At 41.0% G+C, this 24,865-nt stretch overlaps 1 protein-coding gene across 1 annotated transcript in view; it reads right to left on the bottom strand.

The window, feature by feature from the left end:
* Nucleotides 1-24,162, bottom strand: part of LOC113092625 (transmembrane protein 236) — a 139,037-nt gene extending 114,875 nt beyond the window's left edge. Inside the window, exons 1-2 of the mRNA XM_026258292.1 lie at nt 23,714-24,162; nt 23,173-23,245 (exon numbers count right to left, since the gene is read on the bottom strand). Of these exons, the coding sequence (XP_026114077.1) occupies nt 23,173-23,245; nt 23,714-23,988 (348 nt within the window). The 5' untranslated portion in view covers nt 23,989-24,162. The remainder of the gene's footprint in view (nt 1-23,172; nt 23,246-23,713) is intronic.
* Nucleotides 24,163-24,865: the final 703 nt, after the last annotated feature.

Here is a 24,865-nt window from a genome sequence, read left to right as displayed (position 1 = left end):
ACAGAGAAACACACACCACAGAGTTTCTCCCAGCCCGCCACTCCAACCCTTTCAGCCAAGAACCCAGAGCTGAAAAAGGGGGTGTAAGCCCACGGCTCAAGACATCACCAGCCAGTTTACAAGAACACCTATCAGAAATGGAGGGGTGAGAACCCTTCTAGAGAACGCATGCCACTAAACCCTGCACGGCCCCCCGAGAACTTGACAAGCTATCCAGAAACATCCCTAAGTTCAATCCAGATCCTGCGGGAGGTCATGACATTCACGCTTATTTACAAGACATTGACTTTCACTTGCAAACTGTCACCAACATGACAGCTTTGGACAAATTGTACCTGTTAAGAATCACTTCCAGCCGTGATGTGCATAATTTTCTGTATCGTCAACCAGACTCAGACATTCGGCTCCTTAACACTATGGAACTCAAACAGGGCAGACTTGAAAACCCACAGACTTTCTATAGTCAGCTACGAAAAGCCTACTTTGGAACATGCAACGAACCAGGTATGGAACAGGATGTCAACTTAAAAACTCTGTCCCTTCGAAACCTGCATGCCAGATGGAGTTTTCATCTCAGAGTCCCAGCGTGTCCGCATAACATGATTACACAAGAGTTACACAATCTCTGTTTCTGAGTACTGCTCAAAAGCCGACAGTGGGACTACTTTCGACACGACCTTGGTGAGCTCAATCCTGAGCCCACATCAGAAAAACACAGGGAAGCCACGTCTGAGACAGCAGAGATCCTGAGGGTGCTGAAAGAGCTTCTTCACATGAAAACTCGCAAGGAAGACAAGGAAGACAAGAAAGACGTACCAGACACCTTATGTCTAAGCATAAGAACTGAAACCAACACCCTGTCTAACTGCTATCTAACTGAGCCAAGCACCCACAGAGCCACAGCCACAGAGCTAACTGTCACATCACAAGGTGACAGCATAAACCAAGCTCCACAGCTGACAGCTGCACACCCTGAACAAGACGGCTCAGGTCCTCACACCAGGTACCAAAATCCCAAGGTACCAGAAAATGCTGTTTTGACTACCTGCCTTTGCACCGAGCTACACAAGACCGGTTCTAACCACCCATCGATCGTCACACCTGCCCCGATGCCAACATTCCTGGGCAACCTTGTTGAAAAGGGGGTGGACCGAAAAGGAGTGAGCATGGAAGACCTGATCGACACAGGATCAGACCTTATGGTGATCTCATCTCACCTTTTCAAAAGACTCCAATGTGAAGCTTAAGAGACAAGATCGAACTCTTACACCTCAACCTTGTGAACTGAATGTACAGTCATACAGCCCGATTGACATCCGATTAGACTAGGCAGCTTCCATTCACCTGACGATTGGTCCTATGAGTCTAATCAATCCCATGTACATTTCACCAATGGACACTTAGCCCCTCCTCATCTGCAAAGACCTGTTAGACCACTTTGACCCTTTACTTAACTTCAAACAGCTAAAAGTCTGGGCTAAAGTGTGAAAACCTCTTCCCCTCCAGCCACACAGGTCGCCAGAGCCAGACTGTCAGGTCACAGAGGTCACGGGAACTCCCACTGAGCCAGACTGCCAGGTCACAGAGATCACGGGAACTCCCACAGAGCCAGACTGCCAGGTCACAGAGCTCACGAGAACCCCAGCGGCCAGCCATGGGTACACAGCCTCAACAGCAAACCAAGGCTCAAGTTCGCTCCTAAGCACCTTAGTCAACGAACAGGGAACTTTGGAACCAGCTTAAACCAAAGGGGTCACTGTTCGGCTCAACATCCAATGTGGTCAAACCTTAAATCACATGCTGGATTTCTTCCAACCCTCACCGAAATGTGTTGTATTCGGACTCACACTTGAAGACACACCCCTCACTGTAGTGTCATCTCGTGTAGTCTACATCCTTTTCAACAACTGCAGGGCAACTGACATCAACATTCCCAAGGCCTACTGGCTGGGATGGCTAGTGAGCATCTACTCAGCCCCCATCTGGCCCATCCTCAAACCTAACGGCGAGTGGTGACCCACCATTGACCACAGGAAACTGAATCAATAGGTGCCGCTGTCACGATGGCACAAGACCCAGCTGGAACAAGAAATGGCCCGAACCAGAGGAGCCACAATCTTCTCTACACTTGATGTGGCCTCTGGATTCTGGACCATTCCGGTGCACTCAGAAAACCAACACAAGCTGGCATTCACATTTGGCAACCGACAGTTCACCTTCAACAGGTGTCCGTTCGACTACGCCAACTCACCAGCTGAATTCAACATCTGTTTGAACAAAGCCTGTACAGACTCTAACTATGCTAGACTCAGTTTCGTATAACATCTTCCGTGCTGTAAACAGAATGGTTTCAAAACTACAAACAACAAGCAAGTCAAATTGCCAACACCTGTTCCAGCAATGTGATAACATCACAAAGACACACAATGTGACTGTGTACTGGACGAAGGTAAAAGGACACTCGAAGCTACCAGGTCTTGACAAGGACTTAAATGAACAAACTGACACCATCGCCAAAACTGGTGCACTAAACAATAGGCTGTGGTCACTCCCAACCCACCCACCCACATTCAAAGTTAAAGTGATTACACACAGCATAAGAACTTTACTAGCTAAACTGCCTACCCCAGAACCACTTACGCTGGCTCCGCTGTCTACAAAGACCAACATAGCGTACATGTGGACTTCTGACACCTCCATAAAGACTTGGCTTAACCACCCCTCAAACTCCTCCATCCACCTTGCATGCTGTCTACACTCACAGACAACCAATGCCTCAGACCACTGCATGATACAAAGCACATGCTGTGCGCACAGAACAACATTGTCGGTTGTGCACCATCTGACATCACAATGTCAGGGCTTGTAATGCCACGGAGCAAAAGGGGGAAAATGCCAATATAATTCCATGATGCATCATGTGCTGCACAATGCAGCACCAGAGCCACTGACGAGACACTGAAGCAAGCGTCATTCCAGCAGCAAGATGTGGCAAAACATGGGCCAGGGCGAGCTAAACCCAGTCGCTGCCCACGAAGCAAAGAGACTGCCCTGTCCAACCAAAGACAACCCTTGCTTGTTTCTTCCTCCCCTTTCTCTCTCTCTCTCTCTCTCCCTGTCATCTGTACCAGGATGCTGCTGTGGTTCGCCATGCTGTGCTGTCAGCCAACCAGAGGACAACTGCCACCGAGAGAACCACTGAGACTCCTGATCACCGACGACAGAGCACACTACCCCAGCACCGTAACCCAATACAGCTGGACAGGTGTCCAATGGAGAGAGGACTCCCTCCCTCACACTGAGGCCGATGTCAAACACATGTTCAGCCAACATGAGAAAGTGACTGTTACACAAATGGAATTAGGTGGACACCACCACCGCTCCAAACAGTTCCTGGGAGCTTTGCTCAGAGCCGCCGCTGATGCCAGAACTCTGTTTAACATTGGTATGTCCACTGTCAATGCAGCGAACCAGACCGTGAACTCCATGAAACCACTGTTTACGGTCTTCCAGATTGACTTTGCCCAGACTCAACTGGTTACAGCATTAACGACAGACATGCTGTGGGAGGATAGCTTTTCCAATGACAGCCTAACCACGGGTAGAACCCCGCCGTACTTGATACCCTTAAGCCCTGTGCTAACTGTGCTGGCTTACGCCATCACCACACCAGCTGACCTGCCACAAATACACCTGGCCTACTCTCTGGATAGTGCATTTCTACTGCACTTCAATCCCAAACAGAGGGAAGTGGATGTGCTCCTAATCCAACCCATCAGCTAGTCAAGCCAAGTCTATAGACATAAAGACATTGTCAATGTCAGGTTGTGGAAATGCGACACCCACACCAAGACATACATTCCAGATGTGGTGGCCCACCACGACAGCGAGACACAGCTGTACCTGGCCCCAAACCTGCACATGTGTACTTTGACCAAAGACATTCATTATCTCTGCCTTAGCAAACCTTTCATCAGAGACAATGCGGAAGGAACCTGTGGGTTGCAACCCCTGGTCAGCGACACATGCTGCCCTGCCGAAGCCGAGCCTCTTACACAAGTCATAGAAACACAAGCAGAGATTGTAGGTGACAGATGGCTCGTCAATACTCCTGTGCGTACAGCTACACTGACCTTCATCGGTCACTTAGCGTAGCCTTCATCCTATACAGGAGACTCAACGAGATGCAAACCTCTACAGCCAAACTCACGACAGCCGTGGCTGGAGGTCTCCGATTGAATCCCCGGAAAGGGGTTGCCAAGTCAAAGACCACACCGAACCTCATCATGCTGAATGCTCCGCTCCAGGAACCACCTGCCATCTTGGTCCACCTGCTACACAACCATCATGATTCACCTGTCATCTGCCCATCGTGATGATTGCCGTCTGATGATGTCCACACAAGGACTTCATCCAACGGAAATGGGGAATGTAACGGATGAGCAGTTAATTGATTCATTGGTTCTGAACTAATGAATCATGGTTCTTTGAATCTAAAACAATACAAACACAAAGCTTTAGCTTTTGAATTCAGGCATATTAAACCAAACTCTCTCTGAGCTAGATGACTGGCCTGGCGCCAGCCTGGATGGATTTAAAGAGCCACACAGATGGGAAATCAAAAATTACCTGTATTACAGTGTATGATGTAGCTGTCCATCAGTGTAAACAATGTGCAAAGTAATTAAACCAAAAAGTACACGATTTATAAAGTCACTGGCTTCTAAAGTAAGGAGTCGACTCTGAATCGCTGAAACGAGTCGTTATAGATTTCAAATCTTTTGCCCATCTCTATGTACGTCACTAGGACCACTTTGCATAATAATCTCCGCTACCGTCTTGGGAGAAACGGAACTCTGACCTGCCCCACCCCCCACACAGACGCTCTGGTTGGTGTGATAGCATCATGTCGAGGAGACAGTGTGTTTTTAATTGTAAAGGCAAGTTTGTTTTATTTTCACTGCCAAAGAATGAAGATCAGAAGAACCAATGGCTAAAATTCATTTTTACCACAATACCAGAGCAGTACAACGAATCCTTGTTGTCTTCACAACATTCACTGATGACTGCTTTTCTAATCTCGGTGAGTACAAGGCGGGATTTTCAAAGCGTTTGGCCATAAAAGAGGCCATTACCAACTTTATTCAGACCAACGAGCATCTCCGAATCACAACGCGAAGTATGATTATGAAGTTATGTGTTTGTTTTCTCCCGAGCGTCTTATCAGTATGTGTGCTGTCTGCAGCCTGTCTGCACTGATCTTCGTTTTGCTGGGACGTATTGATTAGCTTCTTTGTCAACCTATTCAACACAGAGAAACTTAAATTGTACCTTTTTTGAGGTGGATGAGACGGGATTCCAGCCGATTGATAAACAGTGCAGGTAAGCAGAGCAAGGCAGGCAGCAGGCAGGGAAGTAGGTTGGTAGTAGCAGACAAAGCATGGACTCCAGTAGTCCAACAAACGATTGGTAAGTGTTTGAAAAAATGGTGATTAAAAAAGGCACAACTTAATATCAAAAATAATGTCCAAATAGTGTTCAGTAGTGATTCAATTAATTCAGTATAGATTCTTTAGCGATTCAATAGCGATGTAAAGAACTGCATGCTTAATACGTTCCAACAACTTCCTATGTTCCTTTTGTTTTAGAAAGGTGAGAGGTGGCCATCTTTATCTTCAAACGTTCTCACCGACAATCAAACTAAAAGTCCCTACCAAATAAAAGGACCATAATCTAACAAAACATACCCATGCCCCAATAGCACAACAAATTAGGTTAACCTAAACTAAAAAATGGCTCCTAAAACAGATGTTTTTTTGTTTTTTTTATTGTCTTATGTATATATGCTTTGGCAATATTGTATTATTTACAGTCATGTCAATAAAACAATTTTGAATTTGACAGACAGACAGGTAGATAGATAGATAGATAGATAGATAGATAGATAGATAGATAGATAGATAGATAGATAGATAGATAGATAGATAGATCAAGTGTCAAGAGTGATGATATGTCAAGTGTCAAGAGTGATGATATTTGACATTTGATAAAAAATTTTCTGACAGTGGAATTAGATTAGTTGATAGAAATAAAGGGAAACTAAGGCACTTGTTTAAAATTGTCAGCCCATTGGTTATTGAGCAAGTTAAGAGGCTGCCGGTGTAATGGACATGTGTGTCAGAGACATTGCTTTTGGCACTTGTCAACTTGTTGGTTCTATCAAGTTTGGTTTCTGAAATGTTGTTGATTTAAAGTTGTGAAGATTCAAGGTATGGCCCATTTACTTATATAGATTTTATATACATTTATTTAGATTTTTGTACTGTAATTTTATTTTGTTTTAATCATTTTAAAAACCTGTCCATTTGCATTTTTTTTTATCCCAGTGCAAACTTGTGTGTACCATCCTTGTGTCAGTTGTTAAGAAAAATAAATCCATTTACCTTTGACTTGTATCATTGCCTTTAATGTATTTGTCCAGTTGCAAATTTTATCTTTGAAAAATTGTGAACCTTGTATGCAGAAAACATCACCTTGGCACAACTTGCATAAATAAGTTAGGAACAGTGTTGTAGTCGAGACCAGCTCATTCGAGTCCGAGTCCAGATCGAGTCCAGAGAGGGTCGAGTCCGAGTCAAGACCGAGTTCAGAAAGGGTCGAGTCCGAGTCAAGACCGAGTTCAGAAAGGGTCGAGTCCAAGTCAAGACCGAGTTCAGAAAGGGTCGAGTCCGAGTCAAGACCGAGACCAGAGAGATTGGGTCTGAGACAAGACCTAAAGAAATCTTCAAGAGTATGTCAAATGTTTGGTGGAAACAATAAAGGTTAAAAGTGCCACATAGTATGTGGTGTAAAGGTAATTTTATTAGTATTATGAAGTGTTACTTGTCAATATTAAGTGCTCATTTTCACATAACATCGTTGTACCACTATACACATCCATATAACCTTTCTAGTACACATAACATTACTGTACGACCCTATATTGTAATTCTACATAACACTTCTAGTACAAGTAACATTACTGTACCACTATACCTGTAAATGTTCAACTGTAACAGCTTTTACATAACTTTTAACCTTGAAGCTTAACTAATGACTGCTAATATCCTTACAATGTCTTGGATTATGTGCACTTTAGATGTTGTGAAGATTACAGATGGGCATAATTACTTTTTTTTTAAAAATAAGTGAGGAGACCATCCTGCTACCCAACCAAGCACAATGTGGTCTCATGATCAATCCACCCAGACTTAAAACTCTCTCTATTGGTGCAGAGGAAGTGGGGACTGACAAAAGTTACCATTTCATCACTTTCTGTAACAGCAACGGATAATCTAATGCTAATTTCCCTGGATGGTGCGTTTTAATGCAGGGTAAAATACGCACTAGTCGAAGTTTTTTTTAGTTACGGACGGCATACACACAAGAGCCGACTGACTGTCCAGGAAAATTTCATCCAAAAGTGTGTATGTGCCAGGGGAAGAAAGCTGGATGAAATGCCATATAAGTTCAATGCCTTCTGTCAGACATTTTTTGTGGTTTAGTGTTGAGACAGTCAGTCTGTGTCTGTATTCATTATATAATTTAATTAAACAATATTTGTTTTTTTCTGTGACCATTTTGTCCTACTTTGTAAAAATAACACAGTTGAGAAAAATAATGTAGCAATGTGGCTTTCTGGAAAGCGGGATCACTACAGGCGGATGGCAGGAGGGTAACTTAAGGCCGGTGACACACTGGCTGCGTGGCGTCTCTGCTGCGTGCCAGAAGCGTGGTGGCTGCTTCGCGTTTTCTGTGTCTTTACACACCAGAAGCGTGTCTGACGACTCGGTGCTAGCACGCTGCTGTAGGTGACATAAAGGGAGGCTGCCGAAAAACCAGGCTCTTGTCTACATGACAACAATATCAACTGTTTTTTTTTTTTTTTTTTTTTTTTTTTTTTACACACCTACTGATAGGAAACCGTCAACAGTATTGACGGCAAAATAGAGTATGTTTGACAGGTGCAATGTTTGAAAATCGATCATTATTAATTTATTTTTTAAATTACATTTATATCTGAATTTATGCCAACCTATAGACTTTCATAATATCAAAATATCATGAATTAATATGTATTTGTGTACAAAATGACATATAAACACATTTTCCTAGTATATTTTGCCTGGAAACGCTTCCAACATGCACGTGTGTCGCGTGAAAGATAGGCGTCGGTTCTATTTCTAGCATGCACGGGTTTTCCGCGCGTCTCACGCAGGCAGTCTGCAAGATCTAACCTGTTAACATGGGAGCCGAATTAAAAACAGACACGCCACACAGCTGAGACGCTTGCGCCACACATCCATTGTGTCGCTGGCCTAACGTCTCACGTCAAAAGAAAATCACCAGTCATTGGATGTCAATCATACATCAATTTAAATAAACATTAACATACAGTAATAATCATGAAATATTTTGATTGGGACTCGAGTGGACTCGGGCATAAGTCCGATTCCTAATATGTTCGAGTCCGAGTCAATACCGAGTCAAAATGCACACGAGTCCATGACAAGACCGAGACCATTAAAATACGGTCTCGAGACCGAGTCCGAGTCTCGAGTACTCAACACTGGTTAGGAATACTCACAAAGTGAATTTTACTTGAAATTATTTAGTTGTTTAAAATAGTAATTCTGAGTAGTCGATACTAAGACAAGCACATCTAAAGTAAATGATTAAGTATACCATACAAATTTGTTTTGAGTTACTGGAACTCTCTTGTAAGTGTACAATACTAGGCAGGCACTTGTTAGTTCTACATACTATTCCTATTTCACCTTACTTGGTTTTTTTCAAGGCAATCGGTTTGCTTGCTTTAAGTAAGGTTTACTTATTGGATTTTACAGTGTACAGGGGTCTGCTGTTCTATCCCTCAGCGAGGGACAAACACCCTTTAAAAAAGAAAAAAGGCCTGCTGTTTTCTCCCGCTGGAGGGAACACCCTTTGCTGCTTTGACTCGCTACTTAAATTAAAGAGTGGCCTACTAATCTCTCCCTCCTTTTTAGGGGAGAATATCCCTCTGCTAGCCAGTAGGCTCCATTAAGAATATCTCAATAACATTGTCTTTTCTCTTTGCAGGAATGGAACAAAGATGGTTTTAATGTTTAAGCTCATGTATGTTCAAATAATTTTGGAGCAAGAACCCCCACAAGGAACCATACCACCAAAGATAAATTGTGTTCAATAAACTCAAGTAACTTGCCAAAGTGGTCTTGTCTAAAATAGAGCACAGCGTTAGTTCAGTCAGGCCACAGGGCATAGGCTGTGACCAGCTGATGTGGTGAGCTGATGTGTCCAATCACTAACATTCTCCAATTAGACACGAGACATATATACGTGGCACTGCTGCTTGGTAAGTATGCTCAAAAGGCTCCCAACCCTCCCTCCCTAACCATTATAAACATGAGCATATTACCGTGCACCTTCTGGTTGTTGTATGTTTGTTTCAGATAACTAATGCTGTGTTCACACCAAACGCGAATAGAGTGTCTGGCGCAAATGATTTCAATGTTAAGTCAATCTAAAGGTGCGTTTATGCGTGTCTGGAGGTCTCACGGCGCAAATGAGGCATTTAGCGTGGCGCGGAAGACGCAAATTTGCCTCATTCGTGAGTCTAGTTTACGCGAATGACGCTAAATTACACGCGAAACGCATGGAACAAGAATGGTTTTAATGTTTAAGCTCCTGTGTGTTCAAATATTTTTGGCGCAAGAACCCCCATAAGGCACCATACCGCCAAAGATAAATTGTGTTCAATAAACTCAAGTAACTTTCCAAAGTGGTCCTGTTTGAACTAAAATAGATCACACATCTAATTTATGTCTTCTCAACGATGATCCTAACTCTGGTATAAGTTAATTAAAGGAGAAAATGTTGTTTTTTTGTTTTATTTTACAGCTGCAAAGAAGACAACTAGATAGTTATAGCATGATTAACAACGTTACTAGCATGTTTACAAGCTTGTTTCAAAGATTATTAGAATGTTACTAGCATGCTGTTAACATGATTCTAACATAATTAACAAGTGCCCAATATGTATTTAGCATGATTAGCATGTTAATAGCATGTTGTTAACATGTTTACTGCATGATTAGCAAATTAATAGTATGTTACTAACATGTTGTTAACGTGGCTAGCAATGTACTAGCATGGTGTTAGCATAAGTAGCAAGTTACTATCAAGTTTCTAGCATGATTGGGATGTTATTAGCATATTTCTAACATGATTAGCAAGTAACTAGCAGTTTGCTACCATGATTAACATGTTATTAGGATTTTGTTAGCATGATTCTAACATGATTAGCAAGTTACTAGTATGAATAGCATGTTAACAGCATGTTGCTAACATGATTCTTTCATTATTAGCAAGTCACTAGCATGTTGCTAGCATTTTTAGCATGTTGTTAGTATTTTACTTGAATGATTATTTGTTCCTAGCATGTTACTGTCATGTTGTTAATATGATTAGCAAGTTACCAGCATGTTGTTTTCAGTAAAAATCCAGCTAAAAATCAGCTAAAACCAGCTTAGGCTGGTTGCCCAATCTTAGCTGGTTTAGGTTGAAAATATCTGGGTTAAGCTTGGTTGGTCTTTTAGCAGGTCTCACAGCTTGACCAGCTAAGACCAGCCTGACCAGCTAAAAAGTTACCAAAACCGCTTTAAAACCAGCCTGGGAGATCAGCCAAAGGGGTCAACCAGCTTAAGCTGGTTTTAGCTGTTTTATCAGTAGGGATCTGTTAAGCTTCGCTATGCCAGTAGACATCTTAAAAACACCACAAGTCTCATTGTACAAAAGTTTCCACACTCTCAATGAAAGAGTATGGGATTTTAGGTGGTTTTGAGAGTCTGGTTTATGAAAACCTTAAGCCAGATCAGTTAGAAAAGCTATAGCAACCCGAGACAGACAAGTCTGAAGGTCTGACCTGAGTTTGGTGGTTTTAGCTTGAAAGCTCCAGGAGGACAATTTAGAAAATAGTAGTTCAGTAAGTTGGCTTTTTCAAGTCAACTTAATAATAAAAAACTGGTTTAATTTATAACATAGACAAGTGACGGTGTGTTAGAATGAGCCATTTTAAGTATGCATAGTTGAATCGTAATATTTTATAAAGAATATGTCTTTGGATTTGGGACTTTAGTATTTGCTAGATCTTCTTTATGCACAAAGAGCATGGAACACTCTAAAGAGAAACGTAAAATTTAAATCACATCATATGACCCCTTTGATATGTAGTTTGACTAACTAGTGGTTAACCAGGTCTTACTTTTAAAAGTTCAAATTAGACAAATATATAATTTTATATTAACTGATTTTATAAGTGTGTGTGTGTGTGTGTGTGTGTGTGTGTGTGTGTGTGTGTGTGTGTGTAAGACAAAAAGAGTGTGGGATTGAAGGAAATTAGACTACCTTAGACTAAAAACTGATTTTTAACCTACAGTCATGGCCAAAAGTTTTGGCAGTGACATTTTCTGCTTTACAAAGATTATTGCTTAAGCTGTTGTGGTCTTCGTTTACATTGTTTCTAGATTGTGTAGAGTGATCAGATGCATTTGAAATAACTGCAAAGAAAAAAAAAACATTTACAGTTTTTGACCTTGATGCAAAATGACCATCTAACATTAACTGACTAATCATATCAGCAAGTGCCAGCAAGTGCTAGGACGGTCTCCTCTTGAGAGATCAGCTATGGAATTGTGTCACTGGTGCAGAGTTTGCTCAGGGATGGCAGCAGGTTGATGTGAGAGCATCTGCACGCACACTGTGGCCAAGACTTTTGGACAATGGCCTGGTGTCAAGAAAAGCAGCAAAGAAGCCACTTCTCTCCAAGAAAAATGTCAGGGACATTCTGAAATTCTGCAGGAAGTACAAGGACTGAGCAGCAGAAGACCGGTGCAGTTATTTTCTCTGAAGCTCCCTTCCAACTGTTTGGGACATCTGGAAAATCGATTGTTTGGTGAAGAAAAGGTGAACAACACCTTGGGTACTGTGTTGTGCTAATAGTGAACCATCCTGAGACCAATCATGTGTGGGGTTGCTTTTCAATCAAGGGAGTGGGCTCTATCGTAATTCTGCCCAAAAAACACTGCCAGGAATAAAGAATGGTGTATAGTGCATAAATGTTGGTGGGAATTTTCTGCATTATAAACACAAAACCTGCAGGAATCTGTAGAATGATGCTTTAATCCTGTGCTGAAATTCAGGCAAATGAAATTAACCTGCAGATGAAGTCATGAACAGATCAGTGATTTTGCCTCTCTGCTCTACCATTCTCGAGTCTCCCGCACCAGGAGTGGACTGAGTCTGGTTTACATAAATTCACCCCTGGCACGCTAACCCCACCAGCCCATATTACCACACCTACACAGCCCCTCCCATGGTCATGCACATTCACTACTTACATTTCTGTAATGCTGGTGAAATAGAACAAGCTGTAGCTACTGCCCCTTCCAGTGTCCTGTGGAAGCCTCCTGCACCCCTACTTTTTGATGCAGGCCAGGGCTTACCACAAGACGACCAGCTACTGTTACTATGGCACAGCCCAAATTACCAAACCTACACAGCCCCTCCCATGGTCATACACATTCACTACTTACATTTCTATAATGCTGGTGAAATAGAACAAGCTGTAGCTACTGCCCCTTCCAGTGTCCTGTGGAAGCCTCCTGCACCCCTACTTTTTGGTTCATGCCAGGGCTTACCACAAGACGACCAGCTACTGTTACTATGGCATGGATTAAACGAGTGAAGGCCTGGAGTGGGACGCTACTCCACATATGGCTACTGAGGGGATGGAGGAGCTCAGCAGGGTCTATTATTAGTTATTTTATCAAGCCGACCTCATAAAAGCCTTGTAAAAGCTTTGTAAAAACCTGGGCCTCTCAGTGCTTCTACCTGTTTGAGGTGAGAAGACAAGAGGAGGATACCGGCTCCATATGAATGCTATAGAATCAATCGAACAGCCGTAGCTCTACAGATATCTGCTAGTGAGGTGCCACAAACCAGTGCCCAGGAGAATGCAGCACTTCTAGTAGACTGGGCTCTCAACCTGAGTGGGCAGGGAACAGCCTGTGCCTGATAAGCCAGGGTGATGGCATCTACTATCCAGTGGATCATTCTCTGCTTGGAGATGGCATTCCCCTTCTGCCGGTCTCTGTGACAGACAAAGAACCGGTTTAAATGTCCTGAAGCATCAGTGTCCATTCTACGTAGCATCTTAAGGCTTAGAGGGGAAAGGACAAAACTAGGGCTGGTTCTGCTTCCTCTGGGGTCAGCGCTTGTAGCTCACCACCTGATCCCTGAAGGGAGTAGTGGGAACATTGGGCACATAGACGGGCTGTGGCCTCAGAATTACCTGGAAGAAAGCCTGCCCAAACTTTTGGCACAAATCATCAACCAAAAATGCATGCAGGTCCCCTACCCTCTTGATGGTGGCCAATGCAAGCAGGAACAAAGTTTTAATTGAGAGAAACTTTAGCTCGACTGTCTGCAAAGGCTCAAATGGCCTTTGCAGACAAAAGCACTAGAGTCAGGTCCCAAGAGGATATAGATGGGAGTCATGGCGGATTTAGCCTTCTCACCCTCCTAAGGAACCTGATGATCAGGTCATGCTTCCCCAGTGGATAGCAGTAATTGCAGCAACATAGAATTTAAGCGTGGTGGGAGACAGCCCTTGCTTCAACCTTTGCTGCAAAAGGACAGCATGACTCTGATCGTGCATCCCCAGGGGTCTCCTCGATGAGAAGAACTCCACTTGATGAACAGGTTCCACTTCAAAGCGTAAGCGTGTCTCATAGACTATGCTCTCGCTGAAGTGATGGTGTCAAGTACCTCTTGGGGTAGGTCACCTTGAACCTCTATGTCCCATCCAGGGACCATACATGAAGTTTCAAGAGGTCCGGACATTGGTGCCAAATGGTGCCCTGTCTCAGAGGAATTGGCCAAGGTGGGGCGGCCACGAGGAGTATTAGCTCAGGGAACCAAGTCCGGGTGAGCCAATAGGGTGCCACTAACAGGATCTGCTCCTCATCCTCCCTGAACTAGCACAGTGTCTGTGCAAGAAGGCTCACTAAGAGAAATACATATTTGTGAAGGCTGATGCAGAACAGCTGGCAGTTGGAGTTTTATGGAGAGGCAAACAGAGCTACCTGAACAGATCATAAACAATTCCAAATCAGTTGGACTGTCTTGGGTTGGAGTCTTCACTCTCGAGGGAGTGCAGCTCTTGACAGCTCGTTGGCTGCCTGGTTGTGTAGGCCAGGAATGTGAATGGCACAAAATGACCTCAAATGTTTCTGAATCCAAAGGAGAAGGTAAGTTGTGACATGCGATGGGGGTGCATAACACCTCGTCGGTTGATGTATGCAACAATCACAGTTTTGTCCGTATAGACTAGTATGTGCTTGCCTAATGTACCAATAGAGTTGGGGGCCCGTTCAAACTCCTGACACTGCAAGCCTGTCAAACATGACCCGCCAGCCGTTGATTAAGGCCAGAGGTGGGTAGAGTACCCAAAAACTGTACTCAAGTAAAAGTAAAAATACTTATAGAAATATTTACTCAAGTAAAAGTAAAAGTCTGAATAGTTACTTGAGTAAGAGTAAAAAAGTATCGGATAAAAAATATACTCAAGTAGTTAGTTACTAGTTACTTTGGGTCATATATACTGAGTCTATTTTTATTTAGATATATAGATGTATGTAATGAATGTGTGTGTGTGTATGTATATGTATATTTCTTCAGCCTTTCCTCCAGTCTTCAATGTCACATTTCCTTCAGAAATCATTCCAATATGGTGATTTACTATGAATGATGTTCTTTTTATCTTTCTATTCATCAAATAATCCTAAACAAAATCTCACAGGTTCCAAAAAAATATTAAGCAGCAAAACGGTTTCCAGCACTGGTAATAAATCAATATATTAATATCGGTGTAACTTGGACCCAGTGAGTGCCATGTTGCCATGCCCACCTTGGTACTTGGCCGTGGTCCAGCTCCATAATGAGAAAAGAGATCCTTCGCATCGGGGAGAGTTTGCTATTTTCCCAGTTGACATAAAAGCCCAACTGGATGAGGTGCAAGAGCACTAAGTCCATATGTTCACACAACTGATCCTGAGACTGAGCTATTATGAGCCAGTCATCAAGGTAGTTGAGAATGAGAAAGCCTTGTTCTCTCAGGGGAACAAGGGGTGCCTCCACAACTTACGTGTAGACACGGGGTGACAGAGACAGCCCGGAGGGCAGTACCTCCTACTGATATGGTCGTTATTCCAGGCATTTGAGGAAACAAAGCTTGGCCTGTGACTCTGAGATGATCATCTTCCCACAATGAGAAGCTGACTCATCCACAAATGCCACCCCAGCATGCTAAATGTCCAGGCACGTGAGGCAGCGATCATGACCGTCACCCAGTACCAGGTAATGACAGCATCCACATCTGCTCATCACTCTGTCTCCTCTCCACCAATAAGCTGGTGTGTTGTTGACGTTCTTGCACACTATGGCTGCTGTCGCATCATCCAGGTGGATGCTGCACATTGGTGATTGATGAGGAGATTCCTCCTCACAATGTAAAGTACTTTGAGTGCATAGAAAAGTGCCATAGTAATCCATATGAAAACAACACAATATCCGTCTTTCTTGTGGTCGCATTAGATATAATGAAGGGAGACAAGAAAGACGGATATTGTGTTGTTTTCATATGGATTACTTTATCACAGAATATTTTTTGGTAGCACTTGTTTAGTTTAAAAGTAGACATGCCAAACTTTCTATAGCTATAGTATTCACTGAGTTACAGTTCATTTTAATGGCGCTCAGCAGATCACAGCAGACCAAGGCTGCAGACAACGCACCTTGTATGTTATTTTTATTTTATAAATGTACAAAGTTTTGTTGTTATTAATTCTGTATACATATAAAAGTAGAACATTTTCAGATTTGATTAATGTATTGCTCTTATCTGTATTTTTTAATGCATGGCAGGAAAGTACTTCTACTTAAAACTCTTAAAACTGTTAGTTCTTTCATGACAACTCTCAGTGGGATTGGCATGGTAATGTACTTGACAATGTTAATGTATTTGTTCTTGGCATAATAGATCTGCTATGCTGCTGCTGAGGCAGAAAAAGTACTGAGACTTGCTACTGCTAATACATCCACAACATACTGCTTTGAGCATTTAAAGAATATATGCTGCTACAAATATAACATACATGAATTATACCCCATAGGATACACAGATCACTTCATAGCATATTTATACAGGTGGATCTGAGGGAGGTGGAGGGTTTCTGAAGCAGGCTGCACTGCTACGGCATTCTCTAGTCATATATGAATGCTGAGCAGCGAGCTCATTGGCTACTGATACAGGAGAGAATCAACTGATTTTTTATCTCTCTTATAAGAGAACAAACACAACCCCAGGCGTTTATTCAATACAGTGGCTAAATTAATGAAAAATAAAGCATCCACAGGGACAGACATTTCCTAACAGCATGCAGGCAAATGACCGACTTAACACCTCCCACTCGATAGGTAAAGTAAAGTAACCTCTGCATCTCCATTTCTATGTGGAGAATCAGCTGTTGAATTTTCAAGGTCTATGCCACTTGTTGCCATTTTCTCCAGAACTTGTTAATTCCTTATAGGAAATTGTACAGCTCCTGCAAAACCATTATACAATGATATTGATGTCTGGATCCAGACAAATCTGCTAGGGATAGCCTCTAATTGCAGAAAATCTTTGAAAGGCCATTAAGAAACCTTCAGTTGTTTGGCATGCCGCTAAAGACAAGACCCCAGACTTTCAGCAAAGCTATTTTCTTAAATGGCATCTTTCACATGGAAGGTTTCAAATACTGTAGAATCTACAGTATACATCTACCGTAGTGAACTTGAAAGGTGCAGGCCTTTACTTTCTTTCTGGTGTTAAATCACCAATCACTTCCTGAGAATATTTTGCTTGGGTCTCTACACTGAATGCAAATGTCAATAACTTTTTGGGCTATTCTTCTACCACTTATTACCCAGGCTGCCCTTTAGCATCCTAAGCAGAGTCTCTGCCAAACATCTGTGGCTTTCTTAGTGGTGGGATTCTCAGGCTAATAGCATGGGCATCCAGGCATTGTAAGGAAGAATTGGAATGCAGACACACACTGTCAGTTTAAATCTAGATTTAAAAATCCATCTCTTTATTCTGGTATACACATAATACGATATCACATTTATATCATTAAAATCTGTTAAAGGATTGTTATGCTGCATTAATTAGGTCAACTGGAACCGGGAAAACTTCCCATAACACCCAATGCAATCACTATATTGTAACTACATTACAAATATTTGTCTCTTTCTTATTCTAAGGTCATCATATCCATACAGATCCCATCTGTATCCAGATCAGATGCTCACTGTAGCCTCCCAGATCTACCAAATCTAAACCAGGTGGTGGATCAGCACTTAGGGACAACCTCTTCTTTGCCACTATCACCTTTGGCTTGCTTAGTTTGGTATGCTTGATTTTTTTTTTAAAAAGGCCTGAAAAACCTAAGACCTAGACATGAAAAAAGTGCACAAACATCCAAAACATCATAATATCCCGAAGTGGCACCTGGTGAGAACTTTATTTTCGATTTGGTAAATTAAATGATATGCCTGGTATAGCAGGGTCTCTTTTGCATAGTTTGTTCTTGCTGTTTAACAATCTTTGGAAACTGCCAAATTGGTATCTCCAGTAGTAAGAATAAAGGATTTATTATGAGCTTTGTAAAATGAATTTATGAATGATTCAGCTGTGGGAACCATCTTCTGATGAGATGCGGCAATTCAATCTTCTCACAACTCTCAAGAACAGAACAAGTACTGAGACTTGCTACTGCCAATACATCCACAACATACTGCTTTGAGCATGTAAGGAATATTTGCTGCTATAAATATAACATACATGAAATATTCCCCTTAGCATACACAAATCACCTCATAGCAGATCTATACAGGTGGATCTGGGGGAGGTGGAGGGGTTTCTGAAGCAGGCTGCACTGCTACGGTATGCTCTAGTCATATAGGAATGCTGAGTAGCGAGCTCATTGAGGACAGATACAGGAGAGAATCAACTGACTTGTTATCTCTCTTATAAGAGAACAAACATAACACCAGGCATTTATTCTATATAGTGGCTAAATTAATGAAAAATAAAGCATCTACAGACACAGGCATTTCCCAACAGTATGCAAGTAAATGACTGACTTATCACCTCCCACTCGATGGGTAGCATGTACTGAATGCAGTCTTAAATGTTTAATAATAATTTGAAACTGCCAAATTGGCAGCTCAAGTAGTAAAAATAAAGGATTTATCTTGAACTCTATCATGGACCCCAGTGGATGGCTATCCACTCAAATAGTTCCCTATTTTAAGGTATAGGGCGCAAGCTCGAATACAGCCATGGATTTATTGATTTATTCTATGGAATATAAGCTACACTTGCTACACAGCGTGGCAGCCGGTGAGAACTTTAATTTAGATTCAGTAAATCAAAGGATTTGGCTGGTGTAGTGGCAGATGCATAGTCGATTTGTAGAACAGCAAATATGTTTGTGTTCGGCATCGTTTGTACTGGCTGTATTGTTTTGTAAACCAGGACAATGCAAAAACAATGCAGTTCTTTCTGGTTTTCTGAGAACACATGCACAGAAAAAGTGCCTCTCACAAACACAGCACACAAGTACTGAATTCAGTTCTCTTTTGCATAGGATGAATGGAAAAGTACACACACAAAAAAAGTTGAATTGTCTGTTTGGAGAGTATTCTCTTAAACAGAGCTCAGTTACATCTTAAGTGAATGTAAACAGATTGCAGAATATGTCTGCTTGAAAGGATGAAGACTGTGTAAAGTTGTTATAAAGAATAAATATTTTAAAAGCCCTTGTATTTCATTGAAATGAGGATCATGTTCTTGTTTCTTTATGAGAAGTGGTTTTATTTCATTTTAATATAAAGGCATGTTGTGTGTCACAGATGTTAAATCTGTGTTTATGTTGCATGATAAAACCTAATATCAAATCACCTTACACAATTATTGACATAATAAAAAAAGAGTTGTATCCAGTTAAGGCCTCCATTGATAATGTGTCCCTCCCTTTCAAGTGGGGAAATTGTGCATGAAAAATAATTGACAAGTATTATCCTAAACTTCTGTTGAGTTCCTGTCGTTTCACTGACAGCTTCCTAAATCTCCAGATTCGTAAAATGGTTGTCCTTGAAAGTTGTGCCCAGTTTGTTTGGACCAGCTTGGTCCTCTGAATCACAACTTGTAAGTATGATCAATAACTGTTGCTTAAATGTTCTGTCGATCATGCAAAATATGTAGTTTTGTGTGTTGTTTATGCAGTCAGTGCAGCTGTACATCTACAGCTAACTCATGTTGTTCTGTTAATGAGCTATGGGCCCTCTATTGTCTAGAAATGTGTTGATTAAGATAGAATGTCATTTATATTACATTTACAACATGTGCTGTACGCACTAGACCAATCACAACAAACTGGGTAATCAGACCAATCAAAGCAGAGTAGCCTCACACAGTGGAGGGGTTTGCAAAAATAAATCTTTGAATACATAGTTTGAGAGTTGTTGAGAAAGAAGGTACATTTTAATGCATATAATAAGAAAATCAAAGTGTTCCTGACCTTGCCCGCTTTAAATGACAGCTCTATAAAAAATGTACACACCAACTTTAAATATGCCAAACTCTTTCTTAAGAAAAAAAGCCTTTGATGGGATTTTTTAATAATGCCTCTTAGGTTGTCGGACAACTTTAACGTTGCAGAGATGTTTCCTTTGTTTTCAGGACATTCAACTTCTGATTATGAGTGCAACTCCATTCAAACAGTGAAGAAACATCTCTTCTATATTCTAAATCATTACCAATCAATGTAGTATCATCTGCAAATTTGCACTGATTAACAATGTGAAACACAATCATTAGTGTACAATAATGGTGACAGTACACATCCTTGTGGGGCCCCCACACTAATTGGCTTATGACTTGAGAATGTATTATTAAAGGGGGGGTGAAATGCTATTCCATGCATACTGAGTTTTTTACACTGTTAAAGAGTTGGATTCCCATGCTAAACATGGACAAAGTTTCAAAAATTAAGTTGTACGTTTGAAGGAGTATTTCTGTTCCAAAAATACTACTACCGGTTTGACACAAGTTTCGGAAAGTTTTTTTCGAGTATGGCTCTGTGTGACGCTAGATGGAGCGGAATTTCCTTATATGGGTCCTGAGGGCACGTCTGCCGGAAGAGCGTGTGCTCCCATATAGCACAGCACTGAGAGCACAACAGACTTCACTGATCAGAGCGAGAGCGTCGCGAAATGTCACAAAAGGAGTGTGTTTTTGGTTGCCAGGGCAAGACAACCCTGCACAGATTACCAAAAGAGAAACAGCATTAAGGGACCAGTGGATGGAGTTTATTTTTACAGAGCATCAACGGAGTTGTGCAAGTGTTTGTTCCCCTGCATTTCGAAGATGCTTGTTTTACAAACAAGGTCCAGTTTGACGCCGAATTTGCACATCGTTTATTTCTTAAGGATAATGCAGTCCCAACGAAAAAGGGTCACGATCGTGTGTTGGAACCGCATGCGGTGAGTAAAACTGCTTCAAATATCTCTGTGTTATTAACTTAGCTATCGGCGTGTAAGCACATCAAGTAAACAACATGCGATGTTGTCATCAAACTGCACTTTCCACATGTACAGCTTAAAAAAAAAAAAAAGACGACAAAGTGGAACTTAGTCATTTTCCAAAACCGCTAATCAAATATATACAGTTTCAGTACATACCACATAGAGATGCTGATGCTGATGCACATAGAGATGCACATAGAGATTGCTGATGCTGCTCTTGTTCAATTTCAGCCTCTGGATCTGATACTGGATCATAAATATACGCTGAATCTGACTGTTAGCCATGGTTTGTTTTGGTTGGTTTTGTCCTCACGGTGTCACAGCTTCCAGACGCGCTCAACGCAAAAGCCTACTGGCGCTCGTGATTCTTTAGCTCCGCCCACACGTCACGCCTCCAGCCACTCGTGTTTTTCCGGGAAAAATCGGTACAGACTATCTTTCTCTTATGAATATAATAAAACTAAAGACTTTTTGGAGTTATGAAGGATGCAGTACTACTCTATAGGTACTCAAGATTAACAGGATATTGAGTGAAAACGAGCATTTCACCCCCCCATTAACTACTTTTGTTCTGTTCTGCAAAAAAATCCAAAGACCAAGGGAGTGTACTTTGGATATTAATACCCATTGCAGAGTTGATGCTATACGGCTCGCTCAATGAATCACTGGCCGACTCAGTGATCAAATGTAAAACAGTGATTCTGTCCTAAATTCCCTTTCAAATCTTAAATGAATCCCTTTGAGCTAAATTGACTTGTTTTCTTTACAACTGTGTGATTCTATCATGTCAATATGGACCAAAATCTCTGAGGAATGTTTCCAACACCTTGTTTAATCTATGCTATAAAGAATTAAGGCAGTTCTAAAGGCAAAATGGGGTCCAACATGGTACTAGCAAGGTGTACCTAATAAAGTGGGCAGTGAGTCTACATGCTTACACTTGCTTACACTTATATATTGTAGACCAGTTTGTGCTAATAACAGTGTTATTAGATTTTAGCCATTAATATGTTTATAAGCAAATGAAAAAAGCACAAATGTCAGGGCATGTCAATTCTCCAGGGCCCCAAAACACTCTGTCTGTCCCAGACGGTTAAAAGAGTATAGCAATGATCCAGAATATGTCTATCTCTGGTGGGACATGTGATATGCTGTCTATATTTACACAGTTCATAGGTGATATTAGCTTTTTCAAAATTTCAGAGAATGATAATGAAAGAGTCCGGATAAAACTGCTCTTTGTGTGTGATTTGATCCGCCAACAGTTCCAGCGCATCAGGAGGAATGTACACACTCACCAGAATAAACCCCCCAGTGAATAAAAAGGCTTACAGATAATAAAGAATGGTACATATTCCTTAAAACTGTCACGTCTCTACACCAGCCATCATTGATATAAAAACATAATCTATCACCTCTCATTTTCCCAGACGATTTAGTGACTTGGTCCACTCAGAACAGTTGGAAGCCCATTAGATGTAATGCGCTGTCACTAATGACTCTGCTCAACCAGGTTTCCGTGAAGCAAAGTGCAGCAGAGTTTAAAAAGTGCTTGTTTGTGCGGGTGAGGAGTTGTAGTTCTTCTGAAAAATTTTTATTTATTTATTTATTTATTTTTAGAGAGTGGATATTCACCAGATGAATGCTCAGCAATGGAGTTCTAAAAATTGTGCTTCCTTCACTTGCGCCACCTGGAATGCTTGTATACTATTGCTTGTACAGTATCGCAGTTCTAAAATGGCCAGTGCTACATCTGAATGCTCACATGTCAGCAGAAAGTTATTTGGTGTGCTATTTCAACATTTTGAGTGTTTCCTTTATACTGTATATATACGTATATCATATATGATGTGCATGAGGTTAAATACTAAAAACATGGAAGTTTTAATGTCTAGTTGAATTTATGATTTTATTTACTGAATCATGCTATGCATATGTAATGCACCCCTCCCCATCCCCCAACCACCAACCACACACACACACACACACATTAGAATATTAAACATCCTCAGGAAGCGAAAGAAAGGCATAAGACCCAAAATCGTGTAGACCAAAACAAGAAGAGCAACTGATTATTACTGTAGTACATCGAAGCAATCATAGACATCTTATATCTTCCTTACTAGGTCACTATACTCCCATGTGTTCTTGGACTAAATCGAGATGCATGTAAAATTTGCATTTTTTTTTTTCAATCAATAACACTTTTCTATTTCAATATAATTTAAAATAGAATGTATTCCTGTGGTGGCAAATCTGAATTTTTTAATGTAAGTCTTTTGTATCACTTTTTATAATTTCATATAAACATATTAGCATATTTAAATTATGAATAAGAGTATGAAACTTTTATGAAACCAAACTTATGAACAGCAGTCTATACTGTTACATAACATTTCAATCTCTTTCAGTCTGTTTTCTGTGAATAGTCAAATATGTATTTACCTCAGAGCTGGCTATGAGGAAAGCAAAACAGGGCAGTGTTGAGAGAAGTACAAAAGCCAAAGCAACCGGTCTCCTGAAAAGTGAAAAAGTTCTGTAATTGTCATAGTGAGATTTGTTCAAATAACAATCAACATCAGTGCATTTATAAGTAAAATAAAGATTATTTTATTTATTTATTTTACCTGCTTCTGTTCAAAAAGACCAAAACATCTGCTAATTATTAAAATTAAGTAATATATTCTTAAACATTTTTAGTAATTGAATATGATGTTAAATCAATACCATGGTACTGTAATTGTTTTATTATAATACATAGTATCATAATAAACAAAATACTCTTAAATTCTTAAGATTCTTAAAATAATACAACAACATTATGTGTCTCTAAATGTCTCTAAATGTGATTTTACCATAGCAACATATCTAAAAGAGACACAGTTAAGCTAAAACTTTTTTTTTTTTTCACGGCTTTCTATGAAGCTATTTGTATAATTAATGAAATCCAGGAGAAGAAAAAAAATCACTCCTTTTTTTCTCTTACCATTTCTTACGAGCAACCAGTGCCGCCTTCTTCATGAACACCATATACTTCAAAGGTAGCCAAATCAGCATTGCCACTGATGTTACATAGGCCACAGATGAAGCCACAATTAGCCAATATGCTGTCGTAGAATTTCCACCAGTTGGTTCCGATTGACTTTTTACTCGAGCCACAATAAGGGCAAAACGTTGCATTATGATAAAAAGTGGAACACAAAAACTAGCAAACTGCAGCACCTCACAAACAGCAAACTTTATCCTGCTCCCTGAGCCCATGATGTGGAAGGGATGCAGGGGGGGAAGAAAGAAACAAAAGAAATGTAGAGAAAGGGAGTTGTTGTTGACCTCCAGTCCCTAAAAAGGAGGGGCGGGGGTGAATTGTGCCAAAACACTGGTATGTTCCATCCACAAAACTGATGCAGAGAGCAGCTGGTGAGGCTACTGCTTACTCTGCATTCAGCATTGTGTAGCAAGGACTTGAAAACTTTGCACGCAGAAATCAGTCAACAAACCATCTACCAGAACACATTTATGCACAAACTACACTGAAACCATACAGAAGCAATATTTTAAGCACATCTTTTAAATGGCAAACATTAATTTATAATCAATACAATAATTAATTTGCATCACCCACACAATGTATTATGCGTGGACACTGATTGGTGTTTTGGGTGGTTGTTAGGGCACTGCAACACAGTTGCTAAAGGGAAGGGTTTTAGTGCATAACTAGATAGTTTTACCCAGGGTCTTGTCTAAGTGGTTTCTAGGATATTGTGGGTGGCTGCTAGGTTGCCACCAACTAACCCAAATCCCACCCAAGTCTCTGTGATAGTCAGGTCACTAGGTACAGTGGCTATAGAATAGAATCCCCCCATTAAATTGATCTAATTGTGTTGCTTTGTAAGCCTGATATGAAGACAAACACTGTTTTTGTTTAATCCAACTGCAACTCAGTACACCATCAGTATAACACCAAGATGTCAGAAAAAAAATAATTAACTTAATTGGAAAAATGATCATCTCCCCTCCTAAAAATGATTTGTAAACTCATTCAGGTGTAACTAATCACCTTCTCAAACAGGGGTGGACTGGGACAACATTTAAGGCTGGGAAATCTCAGACTCTTTCAGGCCATTCCAAAATAAAATCT

Source organism: Carassius auratus, unplaced genomic scaffold (assembly GCF_003368295.1).
Source record: "Carassius auratus strain Wakin unplaced genomic scaffold, ASM336829v1 scaf_tig00214678, whole genome shotgun sequence".
Classification (NCBI taxonomy): domain Eukaryota; kingdom Metazoa; phylum Chordata; class Actinopteri; order Cypriniformes; family Cyprinidae; genus Carassius; species Carassius auratus.
This window is presented reverse-complemented; position numbering and strand designations above follow the sequence as displayed.